At 43.2% G+C, this 27,841-nt stretch overlaps 2 protein-coding genes across 3 annotated transcripts; both read left to right on the top strand.

Annotated features, from left to right (window-relative positions):
- The first annotated feature begins 67 nt into the window (after positions 1–67).
- LOC116238491 (RANBP2-like and GRIP domain-containing protein 8) lies at positions 68–22,033 on the top strand. The gene is made up of 24 exons (XM_090136760.1): positions 68–543; positions 1,577–1,670; positions 4,143–4,210; positions 4,668–4,779; positions 5,718–5,870; positions 6,606–6,836; positions 7,532–7,677; positions 8,546–8,738; positions 9,388–9,478; positions 9,638–9,847; positions 11,810–11,988; positions 13,955–14,092; positions 14,179–14,325; positions 14,845–15,030; positions 15,113–15,196; positions 15,680–15,815; positions 16,980–17,147; positions 18,598–18,785; positions 19,256–19,315; positions 19,541–19,639; positions 19,957–20,034; positions 20,114–20,224; positions 21,040–21,137; positions 21,947–22,033. The coding sequence occupies exons 1-23, from the start codon at positions 536–538 to the stop codon at positions 21,133–21,135; spliced, it is 2,976 nt and encodes a 991-aa protein (XP_089992886.1). The 5' UTR covers positions 68–535; the 3' UTR covers positions 21,136–21,137; positions 21,947–22,033.
- LOC149918355 (coiled-coil domain-containing protein 138-like) lies at positions 21,131–27,677 on the top strand. Of its 2 annotated transcripts, none has more exons than XM_090136761.1 (5): positions 21,131–22,063; positions 23,297–23,489; positions 24,840–25,016; positions 26,212–26,350; positions 27,430–27,677. In XM_090136761.1, exons 1-5 carry the CDS (start codon positions 21,956–21,958, stop codon positions 27,599–27,601), a joined length of 789 nt encoding a protein of 262 aa, XP_089992887.1. In that variant the 5' UTR covers positions 21,131–21,955; the 3' UTR covers positions 27,602–27,677. The 2 variants fall into 2 exon arrangements, with proteins under 2 accessions (XP_089992887.1, XP_089992888.1); XM_090136762.1 differs by lacking the exon at positions 21,131–22,063 and adding an exon at positions 22,140–22,501.
- Positions 27,678–27,841: the final 164 nt, after the last annotated feature.

Raw genomic sequence — 27,841 nt, forward strand, 5'->3', positions numbered from 1 at the left:
CCGCTGACCAATCAGAGACCAGAGGCGGGCCGGAACTGCCGCCAACCAATGAGAGGCCGGGCGCGGGGCGGAGCGGCTGCTGGTGGGGGCTCGGGGTGCTCTCTATTGCCATCGGGGGTGGGATTGGGATCGGAATTGGGATTGGGGACGAGGGATTGCGACTGGGATGAGGGATTGAGATGGACAGGTGGGTGATGGGCTTGGGAGGAGGGACTGGGAATGAGATTTGGAATTGGGATGTGGGATATAGGATGTGGGATTGGCACGTGGGGTAGGATGTTGAATGTGGGATTGGAATGTGAGATTTGGTATTGGGATGTGGGGATATGGATATGGGATGGGATATTGGGAAATGGGATATGGATGGGATGGGCTCTGGATATGGGATGGACTTGGAATGGATATGGGATCACAGAACCATAGAATTGCTCAGGTTGGAAAGAGCTTCAAGATCATCAAATCCAACCGCAGCCCAACCGTGAAATCTGTTCAGCCGTGCTTTGGTCTCTGTGACGTCTATAAAGGTTGAGGTAAAATGCCAAGGTAAAAGGAGGGTTGCAATCAGTGATTTCTGGGAACTCTGTAGAATTGAAGAACTTCTGAAACAAACTGACATTTCTGTTCAGCAGAGGGAAATTAGTCATTTCAAGATAAAACCTGCTGTCCAGAAAGTCTGCAGATGTACGGTGGAACATCCTCTCTAGGCACTAAGAGCAAGGTTTTTTTTCCCTTTCCCTTTCCCTTTCCCTTTCCCTTTCCCTTTCCCTTTCCCTTTCCCTTTCCCTTTCCCTTTCCCTTTCCCTTTCCCTTTCCCTTATTTCCATTTCCATTTCCCTTTCCCTTATTTCCATTTCCATTTCCATTTTAGTTTCTCATGTTGTGCAGACTTTCTCATTGAGTGTCTGAAATGTAAGGGAGATACTCCACCTTACCTTTTTTGTAAATAGTCAATATGGAAAATCCCAAACTGCCGTTCTGAATGGCACCACCCCAAAATACATGATATGGGTTTTTTGTTTGTTTGTTTCTTTGTTGTTTGTTTGTTTGTGGAGATATTTCGTGTTGATGACTTTTATTGGTGGATAGGAGCCTTAGAGAACTCCAGGGTAAGGACTCGAGAACTTTGATCACATTTGCAAATTCCCTTGCATCCCTCTGGGCATGCTTTTAAGATGTTGGTCTTCCTCCAGAGAGATTTTTATTATTTTTTCCCCTCACTCCCCTTCACTCTGTTCCCTCCCTGTGCCTCTTCCCTCCCCTTCCCCGTTTCCTTAACTTCCCTTGCGCGACCTTACCTTCACTTGCGTTTTATTTTTTACCTTTTTTTTCACTACTGACTGGGTCAACAGGAAGGACGTAGACACCAAGGAAAGCATAAGCTTATTTTATTGCCTATTTCAAAGCAATACAAAAAGAAAGCAGTGCCCTGTAGTGAAAAGATAAGCTTAGCAGGAAAGGAAATAAGCAGTGCAGTGGGTCTAATCGTTACCGCGTCATAATATAACGACATGTAGCGTAGTGATAGTGATTAAGAAAGATGCATCACCAGTTGCCCTGCTCCTTTATCATCATCCAGATTCACAGTTGCTGGGGAGCCCCGGTTGCAGGAAGGATCTGGAGAACCCGTCCCAGCAGTTGGGAACTCATATGGCGATGTGTCCACCCCGGAGGTGAGGTCTGCAGAGCCACTGCAAGCACGTCCAGCCTTGATGCCCTTGAATAATCTGGGGTAGGCAGCAGTCAGGTGGAACGTCCGGTTTCCTCTTTCTCGTTCTGGTTTTCTCCCTGAAAACCCTGTCCGGGGTTCAAGGAGGAGCAGAAAGAGCTGTGCCATCTGTTTTGGTGTAGCACGGGCCTCTTTGGCAAGACTGAGCGCCCAGACCCCCGGCAACAGGCTTAGTTGGGTGACAGACATTGCAGCCGAGTTCCCTTGTGAGCAAGGCTTCCCACCTGACTGTGAGGTCACGCGGCGCAGCGCTCAGAACCCACGGAGCACTCGGCAGAGGTGTTTGGCCGAGTGCTGAGCAGGAACGTGCACGACGCGCGACTGCTGGCTTCCCGCCGCTTCCTCTTTCCCGTGGCGAGGCCAGCGCTCTACCGACGACAAGTGCTGGCCGGAGGGCTGGTCTCGGTGCCATGGCGTGGCGCACGAAGCCCGAGGTGGAGCGGTACGTTGCCTTTGTGCGGTCCGCCGCCTCTTCTCCTAGAGAGGTGAGTGCCGTGGGCCCGGCTGGGACCGCCAGTGGAGCTCCTGCAGCCTCCCCCGGGTCACAATGGGGGCTGCTCCCTGCCCGTCCTGCCCCCTCGCTCCTCCCGCGGGTGCCGGGCCTGAGGGGTGGCCGTGGCCTGGCCCGGTGCGTGGGAGGCCGGATGGCAGGGGGAGTGGAAGCTGAGGGAAGCGGCTGTGTGGGAGGGCACGGAGCTGACTTGCTGGGAAGATGGTTTGCCAGGGCTGTGCGCTCTTCAAACTGGTGAGCCCTCGGCAGATTTACAAGGAGCCCAGTGCTGTGAGTCCGTACGGATCCCTCCGGTTTTGTGGAACTGAAGAGCCCAAACAGGGGACAGGTGTTCCTAACTTCTGGTTTTCTTTCACGTGCTGCGTGGTTGATATTCCTGTCTGTGTGGCAGCGCTGTGGAAGGTCAGGAAAAAGAGAGGAAGAGCTGGGCCAGTAGAGTTTTGCTGCTGTCCCTGGCAGCCAGATGATTCCCTGCGATCTGGAAACGGTGCACAGGTCATAGAGAGCCAACCAATGCAGTTAGTGGGAGCTATTTAATCCCCAAAGGTGCTGCTCTGCTGCTGTGAGTGGGTTTTATTGCAGAGGCAGCAGATTCGGCAGTGTGTTGCAGAGCGTGAATGCACGCGGGCTGCCGTTCTGCAGCAGGGTCTTAGTGCGAGGCAGCGTGCATCTTCATGTTGAGCTTTTCCAACAGCAACAAAGATCTGTGGTTTTGTTGAGCTGACTTGGGTGCTGTTTAGACTACACAGTGTGGAGCGTACCGCTGCCAAATTCAGAGATGCTCTTTAACCGTTCTGAGATTCCTGTTGGGCTCAACAAAAACCATCGCCTCTCTTCTTGTTGTGCTCGAGGCCAAGTTCTGCGGTTTGGTTTCATCCTTGCAGTGATGCTTACAACTCACTGTCTAGCACAGTCAGTGGTGGAAATAGTGACTGGTTTTCTTGTTGTGTTGATTTTGGAAGGGAGGGCCTTTCAAGGCTGCCAACGTGTCTGATGAAGTTTCTTTTTAACCCTGTTTACAAGGAGATGTCAAGCATGATCATGCATCAAGCATGATCATGCATCAAGCATGATACGCTCTGGCGTATGTCAGCGTGTCCTTGTTTTACTTCAGAATACAGACTGAAGCAAGGGAGACTTGCGTGAATAACTTCTCCCCCCTATTTGGGGGTGGGAAGAGGGTTGGAGATGAAATTCAGGCGTATCTAGACTACAGAGACTTGTTTCACGTTACTTAGTTTACGTCTGACGTGAAGTTTTTGCTTGTGACTTACTAGTTCTCTAGCTCCTTCATGCAGGCAGAATCTGCTTTTTGGATGCGGTAGTCTATTTCTGATGTTTTGAGCCCCTTCACAACACGCACTGCGTGAGTGAAAGGTGAAACGTAAGTCTCCAAAGGTATCTATGGAGGGGTAGAAGGAGGAAACAAAAGTGAAAGTACAAAAAGCAAAGCAGATGGCAAAGCCGGCAGGAGGGGAAGATGGCAGAAGCATGAGCAGGAGGAGCTGGGGTAACATCTTCACTCTTAGTTTGTAGGATTTGTTTTCTCCTGCAACACTGTTAGGTTGCAACAGCAGCAATAACAAAAAGCTCAACTGTAGCGGACCCATTCTCCTAATTTCTTTGGTCAGAAGTGTTTGTGAAATGTACCAAGTGTAAAGATCGGTCACTTGCTTTGCTAGTCGCCTCAGTTTTCCTTCGGTAGCCTCTGCCCGTGATTGGAAACAAGATTTCTTTCTTAATCCCGTCTCTTTCAGAAACAGAGACTTGAATACAAGAAGTAATGGTAATTAACTGTTAGCAGTGTTATGCGTTGCTAAGAAGAGTGCTCTCCCTGTTCAGTTACTTTAAAAGTAGTGTACATCTGAAATGTGCCTGTCATGTTTGTTTTCTTTTTCCATTCAGAAATCGTTGAAAGGATTCATCTGTGCTAAGCTGTATTTTGAAATAAAAGAATATGAGCTTGCTAAAAGGTAATACATGTTGACGTACGTGGTTGATCTGTTCTCGAAAGTGTAATAGAAAAGCTAGTTGAAGTAGAGAAATCAAGATCACGATCATGCCATTTTTTAAGGTAGCAGTAAATGGAAGGATTGGGTGTCACTGAAATCCTTCTAAAAGAGCAACTGCATTAGTTATGTGGTACCAAAGAAATCATGGAGTTGAAGTGGCTTTTATTTCATCATATGATGCATCTCGTTCTGTGAGCTGCTGCTTTTTTAATGAACGTCAGTACTTGCTGGCAAATAAGTAGCACTGGTACGCGTAAAAGTAATGTTTCTCACATTAGGGTCTAGGTCAAGTATCTAGAAAGAAATGTAGCCCTGCTCTCCATTGGACAGATTAAATTCCCTTTAGCTTTAGCTATATGGTGTGGGGGGACTTGAATTATTGAGAGTATTGATCTTTCTGGGTTTTCTTGCTCTGTAGATATATATCTACTTATCTCAGTGTCCAAGAGAGAGATCCCAGAGCACACAGATTTCTTGGACAAATTTATGAAGCTCAGGACGAGACAGAAAAAGCTGTTGGGTGTTACAAGGTAAGTGCTCCAGTGACTCCCAGTAACGTCCAGCTTTCTTCCTTTGTAGATGGACTTTTAAAATGCATCTGTGCTGTGCATTCCTTAAGCTCAGAGAGAAAATGTGTTGTTTGTGGACAAATTAAATTGTATGATGTACATTTTTTATTGCCACATCTGTCTATGACGTACTTAAAAAAGGATTCTTTTTTTGGTAGAATTGGCATCAGTTTTTAATTTTTTTTTTTTTCCCAGTTGATTCTTTCTTTTGTGTCCTGACTTGATCCTTGTGGTAGCTGCTGTGATAGTCTTACTGTTGCCCTTTGGACTAAGGGTCTGTGCCTGCGGTGGAATTGCCTCGCAGGGATGATGGTAATCTAGTTGCAACTGGAAGACTCGACCGAGGGTGTTTTTCAGTGGCACTGTTTGTTTGTTGCTGGTGGTGGTTTTGTTTCAGAGGTAGAGAGGTGCAGGGCAAATAAAGTGCTGATTAGGCAAGTGCATACATGTGAACGTCTCGATCAAAATTCCTTTGTTCAGGCTTTGGGCAGGGGGCGGGTGTGCTGGAAAGTCCTGTTGCCAACAGAGTGAAGCGCTCTTGCCCTTGATGATGTACTTCTTCTTTTTTTCCATAAGTCTCCATATTGAGTTAGACGAGAAGTCATAGTCCAGCTGCCTACATACAGCAGTAAGCAGCTGTAGAGGAAGAGGATCTGGTTTTGGCATTCTTCCTCAGTCTCTTCTGAATTCCAGCAGTTATCTGAGTGCTATAATCTAGTGGTGGCCTTTTCACAGTGAATTCAGAAAGTATTTACTGAGAGTTGTAGTTGGAATATTTGGGTCCGTGGAATGGCCATCATTTTCTTTCCTATTTTCTTTTCCCATTTTCATTCTATCCGGATTGCAAGATCAAGGTCCCAGTAACCTTTTTTGTCTTGCTTGTGCATGGGGAAAACTAGCGTTCTCTGGAGCTGAACCCAATACAGAAAGATCTGGTGCTGAAGATTGCGGAGCTATTCTGCAATAAAGACACCAGTGATGGAAGAGCAAAATACTGGGTGGAGAAAGCTGCCAGGCTGCTCCCTGGGAATGCTGCTGCTCTCAGATTGAAGGTAAATTCCAGCTTCTCATCTCTGCTCTGTGCCTTGAAGAAACTTTCCGTATCTGACTGGGTGCTTCTGGCATGTCATCTAGTCATCTCTCACCATATTTCCTTGGCTAAATTAGTTTAGCATTAGGAATCTTAAATCTATTACATGTTAATTTCTTTGCTGTCTGATGTTTTTGTTTAGCTTGCATGAAAATTGCAGCTCTGGGCTTTCCCATGCGTTTGAAGGTTGACGCGTTCAAAAATGTGGGGAAACTGTCAGCAATAATATCCAAGAAGTTGAGTTTAGATAGGCAATATTTGATGTGTCTGTTGTGACTAAGCTGCTTTTTAGTTTTTTGAGTTTAAAAATGCAGAATGTAGGAAGTGCTGTCATTCTCAACTACTGTGTAAATGCTTTCAGTTATGCAGTGTCACTTTGGCACTTAGTTTTATGTAGCACAGCTGCAGGGACACAGAGGTTCTTAGAGGCTTCTGTTGGTTTTCTGTTGTCCTGTTTGGAGCAGCTATTCTGTAACAAGGTGTGCTGTCTCTGTCTCAAACAGCTTGACAGTCTTAACTTAGCATCTACAAGAGGCACACTCTGAAGTTTTTTCCCCTGTTATCTCATTTCTAAGATGTTGGAGTAATTCCAGCAAGTCTGTAGTCTGTGTAGTGGAGGTGAGCAAACTGTCAGGTAATGTGGATGGTTGAAAAGACTGATGCGGAAAAAAAATTATGTTGCCTTCATGTTTAATAGGAGAAGTTACAAGAATATAAAGTTGAAGATGGCTGGAATGAGCTCTTTTATGTGAGTCAAGCTGAACTCCATGCAAGACCTGATGACGTCTACCTTAACATCAGACTTGTTGCACTGTACCGCTCACGCAATAAATTGCAAGATGCTGTGCTCCATGTTCAGGAGGCAGAGAAGAAAATACCTCTGGAGACAAGCTTGGAATGGTGCTCCTGTGTCGTAAAGACACTTGAGGTATTTAATCATCTTTTGATTCTGTCATAATCTTCCATATCCTCAAAACTGGTCACAGTCTCTCAGTTTTGTTCCAGTGACAGCTCTTGCTCGAGTGATTTAACTCCTCGAAATGAAAGTCTGTTGAAGCCAGTTGTTTAACAGGGATTTTCTTCCTAAAGTTAAACCTTGTTTATTTTCTGACTTCAAGTCTAAGCTAGATATAGCAGTTCCCTCAGGGAGAGAACTGAGTTCAAAGAGTTCGTGGAACTCTACTGCTGAAGGATACGTTAATGCCTCACCTGTGAAAGTGGTTTAGGTAGCAGTGTGTGGGGAAGTCTCAGGACTCTCAGGATGCGCTAGAGACATAACAGCACACCAATGTGGTTAAAAGCTATCAGTCTGCTTTATTATTAAGCACTACCCTATTTATACATGTTAACAGAGCATTCTGCAACAACATTCTTTAACCGTTCACACAGGTGCTTAGCCAGTCAGAGCCGTAAGATGTTCTTTCTTCTTTGAAGGTGTCCTTGGTTCTCATGCCGCTTATCTTGCTCCGCAGCTGCTGCTCTGTGCAGCCCCCCCGACTCCAGAGCTGCTGCTCTGAACAGTTTTTCCTTACGTTCCCACAGCACTGTGTCCTGGAGAAGTAATGTCCTTGTCTTCACAGAAAGATGGTGGTTCCTCATCCTCTGATGAACTTTATTCTTTAGGAATACCTTGAATCAGCCCAGAACTTGGAATCTAATACAAGGAATTGGAGAGCTATCAAAAGCGGTCATCTATTGGCTCATTCTAGCTTTATTAAAATGAAATTTGCTTCGGGAGATGTCCGTCAGTGCAGAGAGGCACTTGAAAGGTATTGTTTTATCTTTACTGCATTTAAAAGCCAAACAAACAGAAGCAATCCAGAGCGGAATATGTTCTTCTGAGTCACAGAACATCTAGCAGGCATCAGTTTCCCTGAGTAACCAGTTTGTGGACAGGAGAGGAGTTTCTCTGTACTAACCACAAAGAAAGGTTCTTAGTAGGCTTGAAGCCCAAGCTATGTATTTGTCCAAGCTACAAGCCTTGGAGAAGACTTGGTGATATCCTGGGTCAGTTGCCTTCTGTCTCGTCAGTAAGAGAACGTTGTTCTATACTTCAGCATCTAATTCAGATATCACAGACATTTGTGGACCAGTTTTGTCCTGGTCAACTTAACACAACCCGCATATGATATGATATGATATGATATGATATGATATGATATGATATGATATGATATGATATGATATGATAAGATATGATATGATGAAGAATTGTAGATATAAATGGGAAGCAGAAGGCCACCCCCAGTAAGAGCATTCTTCTTCAGGGAAAACTGGTCAGGCCAGCTAAGCCAAATGACTTCAAGGTATATCACCTGCGGCACGGCTGGAGTAGTGCAAAACAATGTTTGTAGACAATTTCTTGGTGAAATTCTGTGTTCCATTCTTCCCATTATGTTTTCTTTCATACTGACTTCTACTGACTTCCGTTGATTTCACTTCCATAAGTGAAGGTCAGTGCTTTGGGAACTTGAGGCTGTTGTCCTGCTTTCTTGTGCAACTCAGGTTTAGACAACTGAGGTGGTAGTAGCAGTTGAGTCACCGAGTTGCTTGGTCCACAGTTAAATAACACTGACCCAAAGCATGCGATGGCTTTTACCAGGACTTTGTTGAAAATGAGTCTTTTCTGCCTTCTAGCTTTGATCGTCTCCTTCACTCTGTGAAACAGTATGTGAGAGAAGCTGAGGAGCTGTCTCACACCGTCTTGGAAATGAAAGGACAGCTATACATGCATGCTGGGACGTTTCTGCTCAAACTGGCCCAGAACAGTGAGGTGCAGTGGAGCGATGCGTGTCAACTGGCAGCACTGTGTTATTTGAAAAGTTTCAACGTAAGTCACTTTTCACTTTCTGCCTGTAGTTAATGCAGTTCTTGACCACTCTTGCTGTACGTGTGTGGAATGCCTGTATTCCCAAGATTAATCAGTGTTTGTAAAGGCTCCCTCCTCACTAAGTCTTACTCTTCCGCATGCCTCTAACAGATTTCAAATGATGTGGAGGAAATATGTATATACTCAGCTGTTTCTCTTGTCAGAAGTAGAACGACTCTTAAAGGCTGATGGGTGCATTTCCTACAGTCTGTTCCCTTTTCTGTGTGAAAAACACACCATTAAGCTTATTGGCATGGAAGAGAGAGGAGCAAACTGAGTAGCTCCCACATTCTTGCTGCACAGACAGCAGAGCTTAAACAGGCTTAATTCTTTGCCTTATGAAATAAATTAATTTTCCACTCTTCGCTACTGCTGGTGCTCAGAATATTACTTTCTCATGTGTGTGCTTACAGCTATTGGCAGTAGTTAAAATTACTCAGTTTGCGTTTTCTTCACTGATATGTTGCAGAGTACCTTCAGAATGAGTGTATTTTTCTAAAGTTTTCTTGTGCTAGAAATAAGAATACGTTCCCTAATGTTCAGGACTAAATTAAGCGATCTGCATTTTGTTGTGAAGAAGCTGTGACAAATTCTCTCCTTTCTTCTCCAGGTTCCTAAACCAAAGTCAAAACTAACAAAAGGGGATCCTGCTGGTCTAGACAAGCTGGAAATGTTGGCTTGTGATCGCAAAAGCCAGTCTGGTAATATGAATTAATCCTTAAGAAAGTTCCATAGATCTCTTTTAATCTTATGAATAGTTACTTGAAGAGTTAAGCGGCTCGATTCCCAACCCTAAGGAGCAAGAGCAGCCCACTGTTGGGGTCAGTGCTTTTATGTGAAATCCCATGCTTGTTTTCTAGGTCATATGTTGCTGAGCTTAAGCCGTGGCAAGGACAATTTCTTGAAAAAGACTGTGGAATCTTTTGCCAACACAAGGGGTTTACTGACGTTGTTTGAAAGCCTCTTTGGGAGGGGAGCTTCTCGAGAGAGTTCTTTCCTTGGCACAGAGGAGATGGGCCATGTCAGTACACGAGCACCAATGCAAGAGGAACTTACTAAATACGATATTGGTAAGCCGTGTTACTTTCTTAACTCAGCTGAAGCATGACTGTGTCAGAGGAGCTTTTGTAACTCCTTCCTTTTGCAACAACAGAGATGGGGCTGTAACAGACGTTCAGCGTAGCCTTCTTGTTGCCTCTGGCTGGGTGGATGGGGGAGAGCAGTGGATGTGGTCTACCTTGATTTCAGCAAGGCATTTGACACTGTCTCCCATGACATCCTTATAACAAAGCTGAGGAAGTGCGGGATAGATGAGTGGACAGTGAGGTGGGTTGAGAACTGGCTGACTGGCAGAGCGCAGAGGGTTGTCATTGGCGGTGCAGAGTCTGGTTGGAGACCTGTAACCAGCGGTGTTCCCCAGGGGTCGGTGCTGGGACCGGTCCTGTTCAACATCTTCATCAATGACCTCGATGAGGGGGTAGTGGCCACCCTCAGCAAGTTTGCTGATGATACGAAGTTGGGAGGATTGGCTGACACACCCGAAGGCTGTGCTGCCATTCAGCGAGACCTGGACAGGCTGGAGAGCTGGGCAGTAAGAAACCAGATGAGGTTTAACAAAAGCAAGTGTAGAGTCTTGCATCTGGGGAGGAACAATCGCATGCACCGGTACAGGATGGGGGATGACCTGCTGGAGAGGAGCTCTGCAGAGAGGGACCTGGGTGTCCTGGTGGATGACAGGTTGGCCATGAGCCAGCAGTGTGCACTTGTGGCCAAGAGGGCCAACGGCATGCTGGGGTGCATTAAAAAGAGCGTGGCCAGCAGGTCGAGGGAGGTGATCCTCCCCCTCTACTCTGCCCTGGTAAGGCCTCATCTGGAGTACTGTGTCCAGTTCTGGGCTCCTCAGTACAAAAAAGACAGGGATCTCTTGGAAAGAGTCCAGCGGAGAGCCACAAAGATGGTGAAGGGCCTGGAGCATCTCCCCTATGAAGAAAGGCTGAGGGAGCTGGGCCTGTTTAGTCTTGAGAAGAGAAGACTGAGAGGAGACCTGATCCAGGTCTATAAATATCTAAGGTGCGGGGGGCAGAGTGGCGAGGCTGGACGCTTTTCAGCGGTATGTGGAGACAGGACAAGGGGAAACGGCCGAAAACTGGAGCATAGGAAGTTCCGCACCAATGTGCGCAGGAACTTCTTTACGGTGAGGTGACGGAGCACTGGAACAGGCTGCCCAGGGAGGTGGTGGAGTCTCCTTCTCTGGAGATGTTCAAGACCCGCCTGGATGCCTACTTGTGCGACCTGGTGTAGGGAACCTGCTTTGGCAGGGGGGTTGGACTCGATGATCTCTGGAGGTCCCTTCCAACCCCTACGATTCTGTGATTCTGTGATTCTGTGGGGCTGTAACAGCCGTTCAGCATAGCCTTCTTCAGTGCAAGAGAGTGATGTGCATGAAGCTTCACTTAATGCTTGTTGCTGAGAGGTGGTACTGTCACGCCTGCTTCTGAAGAATTCCAAGCATAAAAATGAAGTAATTCTAGGCTGAGTTGCTGAGACTTGAAGTCTGGCTTTGAAATGGAGTGAAAGAACATTAGAAGTAGTCTTCTACTTAGCTCTTAGTTTTCAGAAGTGTTTAGATTATGGAATCTAAAGCGACCTAGCAGGATACAAAACAATAAGGCCTATGGCCCTTTCTCTTTATAGATAGAGCTAAAGAGAAATATGACAGAAACAGTGAATGTATCAGTGTGCTTACCTTGTGGGCTTCTGTGAAGTTGGTATTGCTCCTTTAAAAGTTGTTTGTGTAATAGAAGCAGACGGAGAAATCACTTGAAGAGTGTTACATCTGCTTTTCAAAAGGCTTAGTTCCAGCTTGTTAGACAAAGGCAAACAGGTGGGAAGAGGTTGCTAGGAAGTTCCTAGGATGGGAGAAATCTTCAGAGCTCCTTACTTCTCTTGGAATGAAACCCAGCTTTGATCAGATGCTAGCCTTCCTCACTAGGACGTAGATACTAACTTGCTACTGCTTTGTTTTTGCACAGGTGCTGTTCGAATGCACAACGGTAGTCTCCAGCACCTTGTGTGGCTTGGTTTGCAGTGGAACTCTGTGTCAGTCTTACCCCCAGTGCGGCAAATGTTAAAACAGCTTTTTCACTTGCCCCAAGAAACATCAAGACTTGAGACAGATGCTCCTGAATCCATTTGCCTGTTGGACCTTGAAGTCAGTACACTTTCCAAGATCTGAAATGCATTTAAATGCTATTTTCTCTTTTCTTATTTCTTTTCTTCTCCTTTCTTTTCTTTTCCTTTCTTTTCTTTCTTTCGGTACCTAATATTTTCTTTGGTTTATTTATTTAACAGGTGTTTCTATTTGGGATGGTATTCACTAGCAACTTAGAATTGCAGGAGAAGTTTAATACTCGTAATGAAAAGCATCGGCCACCTTTCTTACCGTTGCTGCTGAGCAAAGAGTACTATACTGAGAAGCAAAGATCCTGGTGGGATGCTGTTCGTGCCTTTATGCAGAAAAAAACAACGTAAGAATTCTTCAGTTTGGAAACATTTGAAACAAGCTTTAGACAGCTTCTGAATTGATTCCCATAGATTGAGTAAATCTAGTTTGCTTGGTTGGACTGTTTCAGATGTGAATGTTTTGTTGCAAGAGGGGTTTGAGACACTTAAGAGCTTTCTAAAAATGGGCTTTATGTTTCTCGCATAGCATTTCCAAACAAGAGCTAGGTTAGAACCGAAGCTGCTTGTTATTTTCATCAAACAAGTGACATGTGAATAGAAGAAAAAGAGAAAACACTAACTGAGTATGTTAGTAATAATTAGTAACTGTTTCTTCTGATCCTCAGGCCAGAATCAGTGACAAAACTGAAGATTCTTGTACAGCATGGATTAAGTGCTCTGTGAGCGCTGGAGAAGCATGGCCTTCAGCCTGCCTTAGTTATACACTGGGCAAGAAGCCTGCAAAATACAGTGAGCTAAGATTATTTTTAAATATGTACAATCTGTTTTTTCACTCCTTGTGTAAACTGAACACACAAAGTAAACAAAATCAGATGAGAAGGTACTATTGAGAACTGCCATTAACTTTGTTGGGTAAATTAGTTTCTCTAGTCAACCTATCAGGTACGCTCTCCCTCACTACCTCTTAACATTGCACTGACCTGTAGTGCTGTATTCTCCCTGTATGTCATTTTTGATAACTCTAAGCAGAGACCTCCTGAAATTTACCACAAGTGTCAGAGAACAATTCTTGAATTTTTTCAAGAAAACAACTACTCCAGGGCAAATAAGTGTTAGTAACACTTGCTTTGAATTTGTTGAGATAGCTTCTATTTCTTTTCTTCACAGGGTGCTAGCCTGAAATTTTTCCGTGACCAGAAGGAATACATTGGACGAAGTGTCTACTACTGGAAGAAAATTCTGATTAGTTTAGAAACCATCAAGAAGAACAAAAATATTCCTGAACCAGCTGATCCTCTCTTCAAACATTTCCATAATGTGGATATTCAGGTGCAGATTGATTGATCTAAGACTAGAGTAAGGGGGGGTTATATGTTGATATACAAGCTTATGGTTGTGGTTTAACCTGGAAGATGGCTAAGCATGATGTCATCCTGCACGGAACACCCCTTTGGCCAGTTTAAGTCAGCTGTCCTAATTCTGTTCCCTCCCAAGTCTTTGGATCCTTAGCTGAGAATGGCCTTGGCTCTGTACAACATGCTTAGCAGGAATTATAAGCATTGGTGTGTTCTCAACATTGCTTTTCTCCTAGAACCAAAACATTGCATCATACCAGACACGCTGAAGGAAACAGTTCCATCCCAGCTGCAAATAAGACACTTACATTTACATTGGGGCTTTTTTGTTTGTTTGTTATGTACTCGTTGTTGGTGTTTGTTTTTTTTTTTTGCATTGTGCTAACGATGAGATTTGGTAGTATCAGAATGTATCTGATGAAGGGGGAAAAATATTTTCTGAGAACTTTTCTTAGATGTGAACCTGTATCTGCTTGGACGACACTGAACTCCCTTAGCACCAACTTTGTTGAAAAAGTATTTTCTTGTCTTAGAGGAAGATGAGTAAGACCTGATTACTTCCTGGATGTTGGCATGCACTAGCTGTTCCAAGTATGCACGCATATGTTATGTATGACTTATCTTTGGCTTTGGTTGTAGGTCTTTCAGGTTGCAGCCTATGAAGAAGAGGCACGAATAGCATTTGCAGTGCTGGATGCGGTTGAAGGCAAAACTGATGATGCCTTCCTAGCATTTGAAGCTATCAAGAATGTGATTTCATACTGGAATCTTGCCGAGGTTGGTTTCTAACCTGCATTACCCCAAATGCTTTTTCGTTACTTGCATTCCAACTGATTCTTATTAATCCAAATGCTGTTGCTTAGCTTTGCCAAAGAAAGGCAGAGGAGATTGTGAATGGTGATGTTTTGCCAGAAGAACAAGGAGAACACAAAACCTATCTTCTTAAAAGAAAGCACTACCTAACGAAGATCATTGATGAGTTCTCCTCAGATCTGTCAGTAGCTGACAAAGTAAGTAATTCTTGCTCAACATCTTGTTTGGAGAGATGCAGTGGTGTCGCTTATAGTTTCAAATTGAAACCATTTGCAGCCCTTTGCTTTAAGGCAAGTGAAAACTTACTTGTTCCCCCAGACAAATAACTTGCCTAACTCCAGTGGGTTGATATATTCTGGGAAATTTCTCTAACAACATGAGAACATGCAATGTTTTGACTCCTGCAAATGGCAATTTTTATGTAAACAAATAGCTTTTTCCCACTATCTTCTTAGTGTGGTTGATAGTTTCCAAGTAGAATTCAGGCTTGTGTGAATTGTCCTCTTACATTAATTTTAACAGAGGTTGGGCTTTGCTGGGAAGGAAAAAAAAAAAAAAAAAAAAAAAAAAAAAAAAAAGCAAGGAACAAAACTTAACAACATTTCTGTCTTTTTGTAAATGAAAGCCTTGTGAGCTGTTCTACCAGAGTTCAGAATGTAGCCTCTTGCTCTGAGGAAGGATTTCAATCATGACTTGCATTTCAATTAATTTTCTAGCTGCCAGTGTCTATTGAAACTTTAACAGAAATGCTGAACGCAGTGATCCAGGAACTTGGAGAATTTGAAGAGAAGGAAGAGGGGGATCTTTCCTCCAGAAAGATCTCTCAAGCTGCAGGTTCAGGAGTAAAACATTCCATTCCATTTCCTAAGAAGTTATTGTTCTCACCAACTGACAGCTACAAGGTACATGAGCCATATGATTTCAGGGAAACGTTACGTTTGAATAACAACTCAAAGTTCAGTACATTCTTTTTTTTTTTTCCAGTTTTCTCCTAAAACTCTCCCTCAGTGGGCAGAAGATGCCCAGTCTTTACTTCAGATGCTCTGTCAGCAAGTGGAGGCTTTAAAGGTAAACAACTTTGTCACTATATTCAATGAAGAACAGTTGATCTTTTTGTTACGGTAGGTACTTGGTGATCCAAGCATTGGACAGACATTCTTACTGGACTAGTGCACGACTCATGAAAACATCTGCTCTAAACATCTGCTGAAATTGAGTGCGAGAGTAAAACTTGTTGCCTATAAACTCTGACTGGGGACTCAGAGATGCGGAGGGAGCCTTTCTAAGGACTGTGTGAACAAGAAAGAGTCCTGCTTTCATCAGCTTAGCTATCATCCTCTTGGTTCTGGGCTTTTTCTAGCTTCGGAGAACAGTCTCAGAGTTCTGTACAGGACGAGCAGATCTTGAATTATTCCAGCAGTTAACTCTTGTTTTTGTCAGACCTTAAACATGCTTTTAAACAGCATGAGCGTAGGGATCATTCCTTAGGTTTTCTTCAAATACCTATGGAATACCTTTACGTTCTCTTAATTGAAACACTGTCTTTAACAGAATGACATTCAGGAAATGAAATGTAATAACTCCAGTGTGAGTGTATCATCTCATCGATGGCCTGCTAAAAGCCGTGGAACAGATGGTTCTGATGGTTCTCAGCGAGCACAAAATCTTCAGGAAGCTCCCTTAACAGGTATGTTGTTGCTATTCCAAAGAAAGCAACTGCAAAGAACTGTGTTTTGTGCCAAAGCCCAAATCCAGCTCCGTGGGAAACACGTGGCCCCCCATTAACTGAATGTGCTGCAAGTTTCAAAGCCAGCCGTAATGCTGCACAAGAGAATTTTGGATCTGGCTTTGCTACAATGGAAGGTCAGTGGGACTGGAATGGTGAGAAACGAACCCGCTGCCTCCTAGCGTGTTTCCTGCCAGAATCCAAGCAAAGCTAATACAAAAGCATCTCTTCAACAGTTTTCCTTTAAACTTGAACAAGTAGATGCTCCAAAGACCACTCAGAATTACTTGAGAACTGCTTTCTCTATAGCTGTTCTGTATGCCGAGTCCAAAACAAACAAATGATGAAAACTGTTGTTCCTGTAAAAATCCTAACTTGCAAAGTCAACCTAGTGTGCTACTATCCATCGTTCAGTGGATTATTCTATACCTTGTAAATATATTAATATATATGATATTTATATATCTGTCTGTTGCATTTCAAAGACTGAGCAGTATTCTGGTTGTCTCGGGAGCATGGAACTAAAAGATGACTTCTTGAACAGTGAAAGTTTCAGTAGCAGCCACCCTGGTAATAGGTTGAGATTAGTTAGTAAAAAGCACAGATTTCCCATGAGTAATTTGAAACAAGTTGCTGTTTAATGTCTTCTGGGATTTCAAACACTCATAGCTAGTCAGTAGTACATGTTGCTGCAGACAGCTTTTCTTTTTTTTCTCAGTCCTGCCTGAATTTTGCTACTCCACCTCTGTAAACGACACCTCTATGGCTCTTCTCCGTAATCCTGTATTGTTTGGTGTGAGGATATAACTGACCCTTGTGACAGTATAAAGATGCAGGCTTGTTCCTGATCTGAGCCTTGAATTTCAAAGGCAATAGTGTAAGATGTAATTGGGCACAGAGATTGGAACTTGTTACGTTGCGGCACGGTCTGTAACTTGTCTGTCCCAGCATTCTGTAACTTGGACTGTTTTTTTTCTGTGGACAAAGAGAAAATGTGTAGACTCCAAATCTGCTTCTAACTACCTAAGAAATAATTCAGCTCAATAATAAGGGCATTGTGGGGTTAATGCTGCTATTGTTCTGAAGGAATTCAGTCTTCATGTTTTGCTCAATTTCTGTCCAAAGCAGAGATGACAACTGCGCCATCAGACGATCCACCATCTGATGATGTTATAATTGCTGACGAGCTAACACCTACCTCAGAGCAGAAAGCTCTTGCTGGTTTTCTGAATCTGCCTTCAACATTCTTCTGTAATAAGAATAAGCCCGGATACATACCCAAAGAGGATGATGGTAAGGAGAGTCCAAGTTGATTTTTGTGTTGCTTTTTTTTGTGGAGAAAGGGTATCGTACCATTAGAACCAACAGATGCTGATATAGGGCAGTGGTACTCCTGCCATCCTCCTTTTGGGCAAGGATCGTGTGTCTCCCTTCCAAATCTGTCTTGTGGTGCTCTTAGTAAAATTACCAAGATGCTTTTTTTCTGAAAATGCAAAACCTATGCCAGACCTCTCGGCTGAAGAGCTGTCAGTAGTGTAATCAAGCACCTGTACGCAAATAGGAATGGGAAGCTTGCTTGCTGATGTGTAAAGCTCTCAATAGGTATGCAGAAGTTTTGTATGCTTGCTGGGCTTGTAAGTCTGAAGGGCTTAACAGGCTTAGACTTCTCTGGATTTGGAGCGTCACTGAGAACTTCCACTTGTTTCCTATATATAAGACAAAGACCATGAAGACTATGAAACAGCTGTTAAGAAACGTAATGGAAGACTGTATTCCAGTGATCAAAAAGGGGAAAGGAAATTGCAAGGTGTGTCTGAAAACACAGTGCTTCTGTGATGCCCACATTTCAGCTTTAAATCTAGGGGACAGTTAGGCTCTGGGGTTAACTAGGATAGTTAAGTGGAGTAGTTTCCTGAGACGGATAGTTTTAGAAACACTCATGCTGGAGTCAGAAAAGCAGCTACTCAGCAGTTTTAGCATCAGTGAGTTGAAATGTTAGCTTTATGTGCAACCTGAATGAGAAATGTACGTTTTAGAGAGCCTCTAAATAAGAGCGTCAAAGTGTTTTCCTACTTGGAGACTTTCTGCCATTCTTCTGAATACGGAGAGCTGAGCTTTGCAAGATGCATGGAAAGGCTTGGGGCCTGGGGGTGGAAGAATGGTCTACAGCTATGAATGTTTGCTACTTCTGCAGATAGTTTTCGTACATTATGAGTTTACCAGTTAATCAATAGCTTAAAACCAAAGTACACTGTTTTAAAATACAGCTGTATCTTTTGATTAAAGTCAAAAATACAAGCACAGAAGACTGATCTTGGTTGCTTAGGTGCTTATGGTTATTTTGACTGTGCCTCAGACTTCAGTGTTTTGTAACCGAATCTGGATAGATACTAGAACAGATGAGGTCTGATTCTGAGGATACGAATTTCTGTGTACTAGGAAGAGTTGGCATATATTGAGCTATCAGAAAAAGAAGTAAATGTCAGAGGAAGCTAGTAGTAGAAACAACTGCAAGACTGAAATGTTCACCACTGCATGGGAGTTCCTTGGTAGCAATAGAAACCAAGCCTTGCAAATTTGCAGTTCCCGTGCCACTCTTACATAATGGTGCTATTTGAAAAGTATCTTACTTTAAGATGATCTGGGTATCATTAGGATAATTTAAAATGTAGGTGCCAAAGATTGTCGCCGTATTAAGCTACCTCATCATCTGTTTTCCACAAATTTTTGTTCTTTGCGGTAGGCGTCACAGGCGAGACTGAATTGGAAAGTGGAAGTACTGCTACTTTGGAAAACCAACCAGCTCCTGGGGAGAAAAAGACAGGCCAGCCTCTGCAGGTTCCTTCTGCATCTCCCTGGAGCTCTGGCAGCAGTGCTGAAGATGAGGGTCCAGAAGACACTCGGGCAGAAGTTACAATTCAAAACATGAAAGTAAGAATGAAGTTCTTACAAAAGGTTTTGTCACTAAATTCAGAGAATTATTCTCAAACCTCTAAAACATGATTATTTTCAATTTCTGATGAATAAAACATGCAGCAAACTTTATTTAACTCCTTTCACTGCGCCTCAGGTCTTTTCTAACACTGGAAGTGAGGCACAGATCTTACAGTGCTCAGGGAGAGAAAGGAGTTACAGCTGTATCCAAACCTAGAAAAGGCTTTAGCTAGTAAAATTCCTCCTACCGTGAATGTATGGATTAATAGATTTTAGAGAGAGATTTTAAAGAAAAACAGTGTATTTTATGGAATTATACTACTTCAAAGATATATCAATCACATTAGTCAGCTGTAGTGTCACACCATAAATAAAAACAAAACCCCATTGGCAGGGCAAAATTGAAATTAAGTGAAAATGGAATGGGTTTTGGAGCCATTTCAACTTTTTCCCCTTGATTTTTCCAGCTCCAGGAAAGAGAAGACGCTCTAAGGGAGCGAGAAGCCTGCCTGGATAAACTAAAAGAGGTGCGGTAGTTTAAGGATGCTTATTGCCTTATGTGCCATTTAGCTTGGTGTTTGCTATCTGAAGCCACCATGTGTTTGCCAGCTTTTATGCTTATCTCTTTAAAGTACTTGCAATTTGGAAATGGAAACTCTTTGGAAGTTATTTGAATACTGAAATGCCACTTAGCTTGTAGTTGTTTCTAGAATACTCCGGTTAATCATGTTTGAAATGTGATATTTCCACAGCAGAAGGATGCAGAAGTGCAAGCGCTAGAAACGTCACTGAGGGAGATCTCCAAATGTCGGGACGACCTCAGAGAAGCAAATGAATCCTTGAGAAAACAGGCAAGAGGAATTATTTCCTGCCATCAGTAACTTTCCAACTTTCTGAGTTAACATGCTCGTTTTCTGAACAGGATGTTAGCAAAACTGATGATTTGGTTAGTCCAAGACAGGAATGTGTGAAATCACCTTCACCTTCTCTGTTTCTGAATCTTTAGACATTTTTGGAGTGTGTTCTTTTATGTCACTTCTTTATGGAAAGAAGAAGTGTTTATTTAAACTCTTTGCTGCTCAGGGACTCTGTCGAAGGATTTCAGAGAGTTGTTTACAAAAAAAAGTTTTCCATTCCCTGAAATTGGGGTCTTTTTGAATTCTTTCAGTTAAATGATGAGATTGTTCAGAAGAAGTACTTGAATGAACAAATAAGGACAGGAGAAGCTCGTTTCAGCTATCTGGAAGTAAGGTTTTTTCTTATCTGTGCATGCTTCCTTCATAGGTAAGAAGTAAAATAGAATTCATGGTTCTTTTTTCTTGCAGTGGAAACATCAGTTTATAATGGCAGAGATGTATAAGGATACCCGTGAAGTGGCACAACAGACGACACCTTTCATGCAGGAAGAAGTGAGGGCAGCATCAAAAGGGGATAAGGTAAGAACTGGGTAAGGTGAAAAATTCACTCAAAAGCCTTTTGGCATTGGAACATTCTCTGTATACCTGTTGAAATACGAAAACGTAGCTGCTACTTTTTTTCATTCTAATAAGTATTAGGTTACAGAAAGAATAGAGTCTATTTGGGGGAAGCAGACAGTAAATGGAAAGAGTAAAGCTTGCTGCTAAAATTGTCTTCTGAATTTTATGTTGTGTATGTATCTACTTTTTATTTGTTTGCTATGTTTCCCTCTCACCTTCTCTCTCATCTGTCAAAATTAGATTCTGCTCATCCTCCTCCTTTGTGGTCATCCAAGCTGCGGTCTAGTTTGCTTACAAGAGAAGATCTCTACTAACTAACCAAGTTCACATGAGAACTCCCTGCTGGCCCTTGACACAAAGACAAGTCCGTGCAGGTGATGGCGTGGTCACCTGTACCAAGTGGGAGCTGTCTGCAGACTCCTTTTTAACAAGGAGCTGCCCGTATTTCTCCCGCAGCCAGAGGGGGCTTCTCAAGCCCTAGATACGAGGCCCAGCAGAGCAGACACGGCCTGTTCCAGATTACTGCTTCCTCAGAGATAATGTTTTCCATGAGCTCCTGGTAACTTCTGTCCTGAGCTTTGTCTCCTTTTCCGTTAAATGATGCATAATTTGTCAGAACTAATGTGCTCTGGCAGGCATGTCCGTCTGCTACTGTTTGGTTTAGAAGGTCATCAAGTTGAAAGCTGAAATAGCTGATGATGTGAATGTGTTACAACTACCACCGAACTCTGAAGTTTATGGGCTCCTGACTGTTCTTATGGATTGGATCTCAGATGAGCACCTTAGCAAACTCCAGAGACAAGAAGAAAGAAAGGGCGCTCAGAAACCTCAGTCTAGCGAAAGAACCTACATCCAGGAGAAGTGTTTGAAGGTAAAGGGACTTGAGTTTGCTCTGGTTCATGTGTTTTCAGAGTCACATATATATCGACTGATTTTATTGTGAGAGTAGAAAAGGTCAGCCTGTTTTGTATAGACCTCGGATAGAGTAACAAAAGCAGAACGACAGTTACTAAGTCAGTATGAATCGCAGCAGTCAGATGGAATGGCTGAGTTGTCACTTATAAAACAGAGCCATCATTTTGAAGGAAAAGAGTTGTGTTCAGTCTCAACTTGCCTTTTATTACCAGTGGCTGGCTTTTGCCAGCTGGTGATTTATCTTGTATTTTGTGTGTAACACTGTATAGAATTCATGTTTTCCTACAGAGATGCTCGCACCTAGTTCAAAATATTTTAATGTCTACGTTGGATGTCAGAGTTTCAGTTAATGACTGATAACAGATGATGCTATGCTCTACTGAAAGCCCTTCCTTCCATCTCTCTGGGGATAACAAGGCTTGGAAATCAATGCGGTATTCTGTAGTTCTGCTTTTACTGCTTTCCTTTGTTCTGTGAAGGGTTTGTAGCACTGGTATTGACTTTGATAGTTGAGCTCACACGCCATATCTCTGCTTTGCATGCAAACCTGTGTAACTTAAAATCTGTCTGAGGAGGGAATTCTTTACCTCTACAGGCCCTGACCAGTGAGTGCTTGCACGTGCAATCTGACAAACTCCGGGAGTAATTTGAGGTTTTGGTTTGTTTTGTTGGGGTTTGGTTTTTGGAGGCTTGCTGTCACTTGTAGCCTGCTCACACGCTAAGCTGACATTCTGCATGTAAGTTTGCCTTTGTGTGTTTTTACAGCTTCTGCCTATGGCTGCGGAGCAGCTGCAGTGGATGCCGTTTGTGAATCCTAAACTACACATGCCCCTGATTAGGCTGATATACTGGTGTGTAAGACAGCTAGAGAATGATATTAAGGTAAATTCTCTGCAGATATTCGGGTATTTTTAATACACATAGAAAGTGGATATTTTCAGGGTGTATGTATAATAGAAACGTGGCTGTCTTTGCTAAACATCAATTTGTAACAGAGAAATGGAAAAGTTGGGCAAAAAAACCCACTTCTCATAAACTGAACTTTCTGAGATCATTTTATTGATTTTTGCACTGTGTATCAAAACATATTTTTACATACTGTATGGGAACTGCTGAATCACAACCTGAACCTCTGATTGATCACCTGAGGCAAGCCATGAGTCAGCCATGGGAGCACAGGTGAATTGCCTTCACCTGCCGGAAGGGGTGGAGCCTGACTGCACCTCTCCTAGACCCATTTAAGAGCTGACTGCCAGTGGGGAAGGATCTCTTCTGGAGATCTGTTCTGCTGGAGTTTCATAAGTGAGTCTCAGGATATGGGTAAGTGTCCCATCTATTCTCTTTTTGTTTTTATAATCTGCTTTGCCTAACTCTCTTGTTTGTTTCATAATTATAACGTCTTAATGTTCTTTGATTATACACATACATCTGCAATTGCTTTTGCAATAGTGTCTAAACATCTCAGGAAATACATTTTTATAAATGTGCTTAGCAGACTTGGGAGTTAGGAAAGGAAGTATGTTTTTGTTTGCTTTCTGTGTGAGATCAGCTGAAATTGATGGCAAATTGCAGCAAAGCAGCATGGGGACTTTAGCTTTGTTCTCTGCTGAATGTCCCTCTGAACTCCCTGTTGTTTCTCTTGACAAGGAGAAGCTGTTTTAAATGATCACACTGGAAAGTTTGATTCTGGAGTAATATTTCTGCACAGTTTACGATGACAATTTGAATTACTGTGCCTTACCTGAACGGAGTTCTTAACGTTCATGTTTAGATCTGTGAATGCTTTTGCAGCTCATGACTTCAGGCACCTGCACAGGACAGCATAGGTAGCACTGATTGAACCGGGGTTTCCTCTGCAACCAGAGGCAGCTCAAATAACATCAGCATATCATGGGCCCTCTCTCCTCGGTCTCTTTGTGCAGTTAGTGTTGATAAGGCCCTGTGCTAATGGCGTTCTGTTGCTTTTGTAACGCAAGCAGTATCCTCTGTGCAGGTTTTATTGTGATGCACAATTGAGCCACTTGCTATTTCTCATGTAATCCTTAGGGGAACAGAGTAGATGGGAGCTTCACGTGCTTTCATGCTTACACTCAACATGCATACTGTTTGATACAGGACCCAACAATGGCAGAAACGATGACAACACTTGCTGAAGGTATTTTCATAGGCATAAGAAGTAATGGAGGTGTGCATGGATCTTCCAGCTGCTGCGCAAAGAGCGGATCCAAATCAGCGCTCTTCTTTACAAGTCCATTTATGCCTATGAGGTTTCTGTCAACCATGATTGTGCTTACAATAGAGACACGAGGTAAGCTCTGGGTTTTACTGAATATTTTAATTATGATTCTGTGATTATTTTTTGATCCCTTCATTTTCATTTTAGTTTTCTTCCAGTGTTGTTTTTTCCAGGTGTGTAGCTGGACAAAGTCCAGCAGTTCCATGTTACCACAGTGTCCGTGATGCTTTCCTAGTGAAGGGCCTTTCACTTGAATGATACCTCCTTGTACAGCCAAATGTACTGAAACAAATATGAACCTTGCTATTATTCATTTCATGTTGTAATGTATGTGGCCTTTTTAATACAACAACTCATTCAGAGAGATGGCCGGTGTGATAGAGGAGAACAGAGGAGACAGTAATTCTTTCAAACTATTGCTACAGCTGTAACCAAGATCTTTTCTGCACGTAATGATACAGCACTTCTCTTCTGTCAAGTGAAATAAGTAGCGAATTTCAGCTGTTCTAAAATATCACTGTCCTCTTTGAGCTGGTGGATTTTTCACCTGTCCCTTGAAAGGCCAGTCAGCTGCAGTGCCAAGCATTTATTTCCTGGTATAGTTAGCTATAAATGTTCTGCTTCTGCTGTTATAGATCCCTGGCCAGATAGATCAAAAAGATGTGTGGTGTTCGTGGGTATGTCTGAGAAAACCGGTGGTGGAGTAGCACATTTGGCTTCAGCATATATCCTGCTTCCCTTGAGATGTTGGTCTCAGCACATGGCACTGTAATTAAACTTTTGCCACTGAAGAAATTTCTTCCTTTGTACTTCACTTGTACAGCACAGGTGATCAGTGCTATTCCAAGATGCTGTGGAAAAAATTCACATCAGGAAATTAAGAAGATTGGATTGTTTCCCTTGATCTAAATTCTTTGCATCATTTAGTGCACTGCCGAACTAATGGACGGCTGCATGAAATAGATGCAGTGAAAGTTAAACTACAGCTTTGAATGGAGAGGAATGGCAGTAGCTGCTGTCCTGAAATCATGGCTCTTATTCAGATGAATGAGCCCTTTGCTCCTTCAATGGAGGCCTCCCTCTATTGAATAGATACAGGCTTCCCGATAGATGTTGAAGCCTCCATGGTCCGAAACTATCCAGTTTCCAACTTTTTTTTCTTTCTTAAGGAAGATACTGGAAAGGTTTTGTGTTTTCTTTGGTGTATAAGGTGTAGCTGGACTTTTTTGTCCTCTCCCAACTGTTTTTTAAGGAAGAAAATGAGGCAGAGCAAGGATTTAAAGGCTGAAATGTTAATCATCATGTCAGCCATTTGACTTTTTTTAGTATATATTTAAGTAATTCTGAGGATAAATATTCAGATATTGCTTAGCAGAACTGTGACTGGAGAAACTGTATTGCTTGTTTTCTACTCTCTTTCAGTGAATTACCTGGAGCAGGCATTTCATTCCCTTAGCAGGGACTTGAGGGTTGCTGAAGGAAAGACCTTATTTCTGAGATATCAGTGCATGCCTGTCTTGTTACATCATCTAAATACAGCCAATAAGCAACAGCTATCCAGTACTCTTGATGGCTTACATCAGATGGCCACAGAATCTGGTAAGCTGGGATATATTTGTATGTTAAATAAGGATATAAAGTTTTGATGACAACAAGCGAGGTAAACAGAAGTGCCAAACACAAAGCAGCATGATTCTTCTCTATGAATACCCTAATCTGTCACTAGCATTCATTTGTGTCATGTACAAGTGATTGGAGTTGCAAGGTGCATTTCTCAACTGTGCATCTCTCTTTCTCACTGTCAGCAGCCCTAGCATTGTGTTAGGAGATGTCTGCCACTTATCTCACTACAAAACATTTCCTTAAATCCCTCATAGCTGTGCTTGGTAACAAAGTAATTAGGAAACAGACAACTGTAACACGAAACCTGAGCAGGATTGGTCATATCTGGCATGACTTGGAAGAAGAATTCCACCAGCAGCACATCTGGCAGTAGTTGGTTTGAGATGCTAGGTGCCTCGATTTGGAAGGATGATGGAGTAATGTTGTGAGAGGGTCACGTTTTGCCATGTTGCTTCTCATACAGGATCCTCCTTGGGGAAGGAGGAGCAGTGCTTAATTGAATGGATGTAGGACTGGGAACTGATTTCTCAGCAGCTGGAGATAAGCTTTCTGCAGTGCTTCTCTCTTTGGTAGAATCAATTGCCCACACACAAGTCGCTGTCTGCTTCTGTTCTGTAGCACTAACTGACCAAAGCATTGGACTGCTCTGACAAAGCACACCTCAAAGTGCTGGACACAAGCTGGACTGTAAACCTACAGTATGCCTTCTGTCAGTTTGATTTGGCTCTTTAGTTGCTGACCATATCTCTGGGGGCTTACTGACAGGCAGGAATGTGTTCAGGGTGGCTGTTTGGTACGCACCCTGCAGACACTGACTGCCCGGGCTGCTGCCTCTTCACACAGTGCCACTTCTGCACTCAAGGCGATTGCTGTTGGTCAGTTTGTGCATCTGACAGTGCCAACCACAGATACTGTTGCCTTCCATGCATGGTGTAATGCTTGGTGAGATGTACTCCACATCAGGAGGATGGCACTGGGTCCTTTGTAGGTGCAGCCAATGCCGCGCCATTCTGAGTTCCACCTGAGTTGTGCACCATGTGCCCAGAACCAGCCCAGCTATTCCGTTGTTCTCATGGTTGCATATGAAGCCCTCAGAAGCCATCAGTTACCGGTCTACTTTGTTCTGCCCCAATTTCTGTGGAGTGATTTTTAACACCCTTTTCTTTTGCAGGTTCCTTACAGTCCTTCCTGGCAGCCTGCAGTAACCAGTCCTTTTTCCGTCACTGCTCTGCCTTGTTTCATAACTGCAGGCTAGACACTCCAAACATGGAGAAGCTCCTGGGTGTACTGCAGCACCTCTCTGCTATAAGGTAATCCCTTCTCACCATTATTCTGTTGGTTATGGGAGAGATCAGTGCACGTGGGAACCTTTCTCTTCCTCCTTCAAAACCTCTGCTTTGCTGTTTGTCTGCACTGGAGCATGCAATGTCGGATGTTCTTCGTTAGCAGTTACTTGTCGGTGACAAACATTTTACTCGGTAAAAGCCTCTGGACTTTTACTCTTGCATGTGACAGTGGAGATGGACAAAGCTGACATTTTCCAGATAAAGCACAATTTATAGCCATGAGGCAGTTCAGGCTTCGGGGGGACTGTTAAACTTTAGAACAGAGGTTTCCATTGCTTATTGGTGATGGGTTAATTGAAACAGGTCTTTATTGTGTCAGTGGAAGCGTGCTGCTGGGTTTCATGGGTGTGTTACCTAATGGGATTGTTTTGTTTCCCAAAGCAGGCATCTGAGCTCAGCTGTTGTTTCCCTTAGAGTTCATTATTTCCAGAGCTCTGGGATTTGTTGGGTTTTCTTAGGAAGAAATCTGAACTCTGGGAAAGCTGTGTTTTCCTGTGAAATACCCTGGTTTGAATCGCAGCTGTCATTGGAAGTAAACTAAAAGAAAAGTTGGCCCAGAAATCCAGATTGTTTCTAATTGTTGCTTTTAATGAAGATGATCTTACAGCCGGTGCCGTGAATCTTTTTAACTGGACCTTGAAATACTCCTGAAAGTGAATTCTCTCTTTTTGTCACTGGCTTTGTATCATGTCATTGTTACGTTTGCCTTTGGTATCATTCTGGATTTTCTGAATGCCTCCCATTTCTGAATTTGTACTTTTCATTGGGGAAATCCCCTCATAGCCTTTCCTTAGGTTTTCGTTGTATGGTGTCTCAATAGCACTTAGTCAAGTGGAAGTACAGTACCTGATGATTTTTGCCAAGATTTTTCTCTCTGTCCCTTGAGAACGTTCAGCTGGGAGACAATTGTACAAAACTCCCAAAGCAATGCAAGTTTTTCCTCATTCAATAAGTCATTTTTCTGTGGTGTCTTTCCTGTACTGCTGTGACTCGCTGATTTTCAGTGACCAAATGCCAACTGTTTTATGCAAAATCTTTTTCAGGAGCGATAAGGAGATGTTCGAATTGCTTCCACTCAGAGAACTGATTGAAGATCTTCAGAAGGTGACAGACCCAGTTAACGCTTCCATCTGGACCAAGCTAAATTCCATTCTGTCAAATCTGGGAGCAGAGCAGAGTAGCACTCATGCTGCTCCTGCAGACACAGCTCACTAGCCATACTTAGCATGTATAACTGTATAGATACAGTAGTGCTTAGCAGTAAAGCAGACTAATAGCTTTGAACCACATTGGTTTGCTGTTATGTTTCTATTGTGTCGTGAGAGTCCAGAGACTTCCCCGCAGGACCCCCAAGATCCCCAAGCCCAATGGGACTCCCCACGCTCTCCTAAATCCAGTAAGCACCCCCAGAAAGGGCAGGACCTGTGGGACCCTTCAGCCCCTCCCAATTCCTAT

This window comes from Phasianus colchicus, chromosome 3 (assembly GCF_987193195.1).
Source record: "Phasianus colchicus chromosome 3, bPhaCol1.hap1.1, whole genome shotgun sequence".
Taxonomy (NCBI): domain Eukaryota; kingdom Metazoa; phylum Chordata; class Aves; order Galliformes; family Phasianidae; genus Phasianus; species Phasianus colchicus.